Source organism: Sinocyclocheilus anshuiensis, unplaced genomic scaffold, assembly GCF_001515605.1.
Source record: "Sinocyclocheilus anshuiensis isolate Anshui unplaced genomic scaffold, SAMN03320099.WGS_v1.1 scaffold2048, whole genome shotgun sequence".
Lineage (NCBI taxonomy): Eukaryota > Metazoa > Chordata > Actinopteri > Cypriniformes > Cyprinidae > Sinocyclocheilus > Sinocyclocheilus anshuiensis.
In genome coordinates this window covers 74,574-81,740 of record NW_015555896.1, presented here as the reverse complement: position 1 = coordinate 81,740, position 7,167 = coordinate 74,574, and the positions used below count along the sequence as shown (strand labels likewise).

At 39.4% G+C, this 7,167-nt stretch overlaps 2 protein-coding genes across 5 annotated transcripts in view; one reads left to right on the top strand and one right to left on the bottom strand.

Moving 5' to 3' along the window:
* The window catches only part of LOC107675907 (BTB/POZ domain-containing protein 2-like), a 13,882-nt gene extending 11,979 nt beyond the window's left edge, over positions 1-1,903 (bottom strand). Inside the window, exons 1-2 of one of the 3 annotated variants that reach the window (XM_016470401.1) lie at positions 1,079-1,903; positions 762-881 (exon numbers count right to left, since the gene is read on the bottom strand). In XM_016470401.1, coding sequence (XP_016325887.1) covers positions 762-881; positions 1,079-1,680 — 722 coding nt within the window. In that variant the 5' untranslated portion in view covers positions 1,681-1,903. The remainder of the gene's footprint in view (positions 1-761; positions 882-1,078) is intronic. The other 2 variants (XM_016470403.1, XM_016470404.1) reach the window with 2 other exon arrangements.
* A 698-nt stretch (positions 1,904-2,601) lies between these two features.
* The window catches only part of LOC107675902 (SWI/SNF-related matrix-associated actin-dependent regulator of chromatin subfamily E member 1-related-like), a 5,483-nt gene continuing 917 nt past the window's right edge, over positions 2,602-7,167 (top strand). The window contains exons 1-8 of one of the 2 annotated variants that reach the window (XM_016470396.1): positions 2,602-2,696; positions 3,383-3,479; positions 3,662-3,883; positions 5,101-5,221; positions 5,313-5,368; positions 5,485-5,551; positions 5,617-5,832; positions 5,923-6,055. In XM_016470396.1, the coding sequence (XP_016325882.1) occupies positions 3,402-3,479; positions 3,662-3,883; positions 5,101-5,221; positions 5,313-5,368; positions 5,485-5,551; positions 5,617-5,832; positions 5,923-6,055 (893 nt within the window). In that variant the 5' untranslated portion in view covers positions 2,602-2,696; positions 3,383-3,401. Of the gene's footprint in view, positions 2,697-2,732; positions 2,752-3,382; positions 3,480-3,661; positions 3,884-5,100; positions 5,222-5,312; positions 5,369-5,484; positions 5,552-5,616; positions 5,833-5,922; positions 6,056-7,167 lie in introns of those variants that run through there. The other variant, XM_016470397.1, reaches the window with a different exon arrangement.

The window sequence follows — 7,167 nt, the reverse complement described above, 5'->3', positions numbered from 1 at the left end:
ATAGATAGAAAGACAGATAGATAGATCGATAGACAGACAGATAGATGGATCGATCGACAGACAGATAGATAGATCGACAGACAGATAGATAGACACAGATAGATAGATCGATCGACAGACAGATAGATAGAGCGACAGACAGACAGATAGATAGAGCGACAGACATAGATCGATCGACACAGATAGATAGATAGATAGATAGATAGATCAACAGACAGACAGACAGATAGATAGATCAACACAGACAGACATAGATAGATCGATCGACAGACAGATAGATAGATAGATCAACAGACAGACAGACAGATAGATCAACAGACAGACAGATAGATAGTCATAAAAAAACAGACTGACAGACATTATTGATCCCTGTTTTATTGTTGGTTTGAGACTAGTTATTACTTCTGTCCACAATGTCTAGTATATTTTAAGGTTCTGATTTATTACAAACATTTACCATGGTAACTGTTTATTTCTGCCAAAATATCGTGGCTATGGCTCTAGCCACCACAATCATTTAAAAGCTAACAAAGAATCCAAAAGCTTACTTACACTGTTGTATGGTATTAGTGGGAACAGAAACCTTATGTTATATCGGCGGAAACACGTGTATATACCATGGCAAATTTTTGCAATGGTCTGCTGACTGCAGTTACATGGCAGAGGGCATCTGAAGGACGTTATGACAACAGGGGTCAACACACAGAAGAGCAGTACAGAGCATTAAGCGTGCAGCGAAGCATTCCGCGACCCATTCTTACTTGAGAAGGGCTAGAAATGCAGCCGGTTCCACATCTGGCAGTTCAATTTCGGTCGACGTTGTTGCCATGCCACCGTTGAACATGGCATCAAACACGGCACTTCCCACAGCGAGAGCAAATCTGCGAAGAGCAACGGGACCGGACTGTAAATACGGCCATTTGAAGATTAAATATGGATTTATCCTCGCCGAAACAAATGCTATATTTTATATTCATCGAGCGGGAGAGTTTGCCATATGCTTAGTTTATTGCAATATACAGAATGATTCAAAAAGGACTCCAGTAAAACATACAAACAGACCGCTATTCATCCCTACCTGTGCGCTGGAATGCGCTGCACTCCCATTCCCTTCCCAACCAAAAAATGGACGTCACTTAGCACTTCGTTGTTAAACAAAAATGCAAACCTTTCTTTCACTGTACTTTTTGTCGCTTGCCAGTTGTAGACCGGCTCTCGATAAATCAAAACCGAAGCCGGGCTGCTGGGAAGCGAGGCGACGGCGGCGGACGCGTCGGCGGAGGAGGATGCGGTAGACGCGGATAAGGATGAGGAGGATGATGATGGTGTCGCCGTCATGTTTGACGCAGCGCTTGAAGTCGCTCCGCTCGGACCGACCGCCTGCCGCCGAGGGTTGTGCGCGCTCGGCGTGCTTCTCACCGCAGACTCGGCGCCTCCGCCGTTCTCCGGGCCTGACCGGGGGTTCGCGTTCCCCGCGCTCCGGTTCATCCCCCCGGCTGCAGCCACGGCTCCCCCGTTGCTGGCGGGTGAGGAATGGGCGCTGTTGCTCGGCGGTGCATTGCCGAGTGGCCCCGAATTAGACAAGTTTAGGCATGAGGATCGGCTATTGCTTTCACCCGCAGCCATCTTGGATGGTGAACACTGCAGGCTTTGCTGGAATAAACATACACAACAGCGCATAACCAGAAATGCTGGCCAAATGACTGCCTTCCCACGAGAGACTTGAACATCGTCGAGCCCCCTTTTAATTAACTTGGCCTTCCTGCCTACAATTAATTTTAGTTTTCATGTTTAGGATGTGACCGTTTTATTCTCTAGCCAACGCTTTTTTGGAGAGAGGAGGCATGTGTTCGTGGAAATGTTTTCATTCTAGGAAGCGTGAAACTAAGAGCAACTTTTCCCACATGGCAAAAATTAAGTGTTTTAAATAAGTTAAACCATATGAGAAGTGTAATTGCTAACAGTTACGTTAAATATAACTGTAGGATAAGTCAATGAGTGCAGTTTTATAGGTTGTTGGTTTGTTTTTGCTTCATATTTGCTTTTTAAAAATAAATAGCGTTTTTTTTTCCTTTTATGAATCTTTTATTCATTCATTAATTTACCTTTGAGGTCCTCACGGTTATAGAACTGTATGGAATTTTTAAATTGTGAATTAGGTAAAATTATTTTTATTATTATTTTTTCCATTGGCTAAAATCTTACTGCACACCAGTGTAGTAATATCATTAATAACAAGCTTTTGTAATTACTATTACAATAATAATGATAATGAAGTAATCTAATAAATCATGAAATAATCAGTTGAGTGATAATAAAAGCCAATTATTTTGGAAATAAATGTTTTCTTTATAAAATTATGCTTTTATAATAAATAAAGGGTGCCTGTACGAAAATATGACTTGATTCATATATCAATATTATTATATATTTACTCCATAATTAGTGCCCCAACTGTTGAATATAATTGAGTAGTCTTAGAAGAAAATGGACAACTGCTTTAAAACGCTTATTAATAATAATAATAATAATAATAATAAAAAAAACTTTATTTCCTGTCATGCAAATGAAGCACGTTGCCCTTCGCCCCGCCTACCCAAACCCACAAACCAATCAAAACCACCAAGGAACTATCAATCAAACCAACGTTTGTAGGTGGGCTAGCGTTCGAGTTAAGAAAGCAGGCATTAATTTAGGTAAGTGGAATTATTGTGTATTAAACTCCGGGGATATTTTGATAAATACAAATAGGTATGTATAAATATAAATACATAATCTCTCGTCATAAGGACAAGACTGATTTATTTGGTCTGAGCTTCATCAGAGGCTAGTTAGCCAACTATGCTACTTTAGCTAATAATAACCGGTGATGCAGAGTAAAGTAATTTTTACAAATTAATGCACCTAAAGCTCCAACTCACATGCATGTGTGTTTGTAAATATAACGTACAATATACTACATATTTTATGCAAACAAACATGTATTAAATAAGCCAACAATCGATTTAATAATGGCTGTTTTCCAAACATTGTCTATGAACAGCATTTTGCGGCTGTGCTGCCCAACAATATTATTGTAGTATCATTTAGATTTTTTTTTTGTATTTTTATATATTTTTTTTCTTAATTTTAGTTACTTTTTCGAGTAATTTTGTTTGTTTTTTTAAATAAATCTATATAGATTTTATTTCTATTTTATTTCGTTTTTAGTTATTTTAGTACATCAAGTTAAACTAAATGAAAATGAGAAATGTTGTCTTGGCAAATATCTGAAACAACATTTTTTTTTTTTTTTTTTTAGTTTATTTCGGTTAACGTATATTATGTTTCAAGTAAATAAATAAAAAGTCTACCCTTTTATGTTTTTGTGTGTGTGTTCCAGAATTTTCTGAATTCATGTAATGGGTGGCGTAAAGCAAGAGCAAACTGATGCTCCTGCATCTAAAGACTCTCAACACACAGATAATGCACAAGAGGTGGTAAGATCAGGACTCCTTAGATTTCTTCAATAACCTTGTCTATTATGTATAACAGAGTACTTCAGTTATGTAATTGAATCATTGTAAAAGGTTTTGTGGTCAGCATAGTCAAGCACACTCTTATTTTCCTCATATACTCTTCCCAAATGTGATTCATATCAATTTGAATTGATTTGTTACAGAACCAATCGACTTCACAGCCGGTAAAGAAGCGAGGCTGGCCAAAAGGGAAGAAGAGAAAGAAGGTGTTACCAAATGGCCCCAAGGCTCCGGTTACTGGCTACGTGCGTTTCTTGAATGAGAGACGGGAACACATCCGGGCACTTCACCCGGATCTTCCCTTCCCAGAAATCACCAAGAGACTCGGAGCAGAATGGAGCCGCCTGGCTCCTCATGATAAACAGGTATTTTTTTGTGTGTGTGAACTGATTGTCCAGTTCTGTCAGGACCACTATCGTCAAAGATGATTGACAATTAGCATACAGTTTGGATTGGCGGTATGGTTCCGTTCTGGGCAAGAACTCCCTGCGCATCCATGCAGCCTAGCATGGATGAGAGCAGGGAGAGCAGTGATAACCCCCCAGGGTAAACAGAACAGAACCAACATAAATGTATGCAGATATCGTTAAAGTTCAATAATGTTATGTACACATTTTAGAATTAGTCTGATTCAAAGGAGAATCAGAAGGCTGAATCCTGACTGACAGAGGAGGAGTTGGGGATGGAGGAGGCTAATTAGCAATTGAGTAATGCGAAAACTGCTGATACTACTGCAGGACCTTATATATGAATGCTTAGATAGGTGTCGTATTCCCATAGGTTGATGGGGATCAGCTGAGAGTCAGCTGATGCGAGCTTGACTAACGTGACCTGCCAGACCTAACGCTACGCTTGATATGTTTCCTTTGAAAGGAATATTTCACCCAAGAATGAAAATTTGCTGAAAGTATACTCACCCTCAGGCCATCCAAGATGAAGATGAGTTAGTTTCTTCATCAGAACAGATTTGGAGAAATTACATGCTCACCAATGGATCCTCTACAGTGAATGGGTGCCGTCAGAATGAGAGTCCAAACAGCTGATAAAAACATTGCAATAATTCACAAGTAATCCACACAACGCCAGTCCAACTATTAACATCTTGTGAAATATGAGTCTTAATGAGTCTTAACAGTTCTAAAGAAATATGTCGGTGGATTTTTGATGTGAGAGAAGAACAGAGGATGGACTTTTTCACTGGTGGAAGCGTTATTATGGATTATATAGGCTCGTATTTTGGCCAGTTTGAAATGAAAGAACCTTAATGATAGATTTGTTGTTCTTACAAACATGCAGATGTTCACATCACAAGACATTAATTGATGTACTGTGGATTACTTGTGAACTATTGTAATGTTTTTATCAGCTGTTTGGACTTTCATTCTGACGGCACCCATTCACTGCAGTGGATCCATTGGTGAGGAAGTGATGTAATGATACATTTCTCAAAATCAATTTTGATGAAGAAACAAACTCGCCTACATCTTGAGGGAGTAAACTGCCAGCAACCTTTAATTTTTGGGTGAACTATTCCTTGGAACACCATCATTCTGATGAAATTTAATATATATATTTTTAACAGCGGTACCTAGACGAAGCCGAAAGGGACAAAATGCAGTATGCACGAGAACTCAGGGAGTATCAAAAAAGTGAAGCTTATCAGATCACATGTGCAAAAGTCCAGGATAAGAGAATTAAGAGAGGTAAAAATGCTCTTGTTTTTTGTTTAAAAATTAGAAATAGTACAAGTGTTAGCTTAGAGCAAATCATTTGTTTGTTTGTTTTGTTTTACAGAGGAGTTGACTTCTGTCATTATCAATGCCAACAGTTCAGGATCTGCAGGTTTTAAGGTAAGCATACGAACAAAGCCTGAATTCCTAAACAGTCCCACCCCATTCCTGAAGTAGAAACTTGTAAGCGTGGAAATTGTTCTTGCAACCTGCCTCATGAAGAAATTTTCTTTCAGAACTCCGACTTAACGGCCAGATTTGACGTCCCTATTTTCACAGAAGAATTTTTAGACCAAAACAAAGGTAAGTTTTAACTTACATAAACATCAACGTGGAAAGCTATATTCTTAAAATTGCACATTTCCCAGTGCGAGAAGCTGAGCTGCGGCGACTGCGCAAGGCTAATGTGGAGTTCGAAGAGCAGAATGCGGTTCTCCAGAAGCACATTGCTGACATGTTCAGCGCTAAAGAGCGACTGGAGGCTGAGCTGGGCCAGGATGAGCTTCGCACGCAAGCTCTACAGCGCCACCTACAGGTGATCAAACAGACACTGGTCAACAGCCTGGCCACTGTGTCTTTGCCAGGTCAGTACTGTACTGTGCCCATATTACCAGTACCATGATAGATTTTTTTTTTTTGATCGCAGAGGGAAACAGCTTTGTTTTTTTGTTCAGGCACAGGCGAGACGCCATCAGTTGGAACGCTGGACTCATACCTGAGTCGCTTGAGTAGGGCTTTAGAGAGCAGGCCTCATGAGCATCGCGCCTTAGTCCTCAAGCTACAAGAGCTTTTAGCTCACCTAGACAGGTAACGATTCATTCAACAGGTTTGCGATACATATATCAATTTCTTCAGATCGAAATAACAAGGAACAATAAATAATATGTATAGTATATATGTGACGCGATCTAGGAAAACCCAACACGTGAAATTTTACCTTTTTTAGGTTTTGATACCATGTGAAAGCTGGGTTCAAGCCCTTTCCAAAACTGTTTTTATTTTGTCCATAGCTTGAACGAAACAAAAGTGATGGCTATCTGAAGTTGGCTGATAGCTATGATTTTCCGGAATGAAATTTTGAGAAAAACGGGTTTCACTTTCACTTCTACTTAACGATCGCTGTCTGTCAGGAGCGCTATACTGCATCATTACACAAACAGACTAACGTTACACTGAAGAGGACAGTTTTACGTTGTTTATCATGATGGGCATAGTCTCTGAACTTTTGATCACCCCTTGTATTTTTAGATAGCACGAATAGTGTACCTTGTAGTTTACGTTTAGAAAAGCAAGCGCAGCGCAACTGTTCGTGCACCTGTGCATATAACAGACTGTCATCGGACTCTTCCTATTTAGTAACTTCATCATCCGATCCTTCATCTCTGGATGTGAAATAGTCCATTATAACTTCGTTTAGGGCACTGACATCACCAAGATTGAGCAGATGCAAGATCGTGCGCAGCTAATGTTACTTCAGACTGCGTTGTTCTCTTCCGCTCCGCCATCTCACGATATTAAAAAAATAACAAAATAAAAAAACTTTGCGTGCCGTAGTTTACACAGGACTGGCGGGAAATGTGCATCGATACACCTTTATTATATATGTTCCGTTGTTTATTTTGATAGGTTAACTTTTTTTCTGGTGTTAAGAGAAAGCACCTCTGCAGCGCGTTCTTAACATAAGAGAAAGTATTTTCTGCTTGCTGCAATAAATCGCAATTTTTCTGCACTAAACAAGTACATTTTGCCAAGATATTTCAGAGATGATAGACAAGATGCTATAGAATAATAATTTAATGAAAACCTAATTTTGACAAAAAATTGACATTCGACTTATTTTTCGAATTTTACTGAAAACATCCAAGCGCAACATCCGACGGGTTTTCCCAGATCGCATCACACACACACACACACCAGAT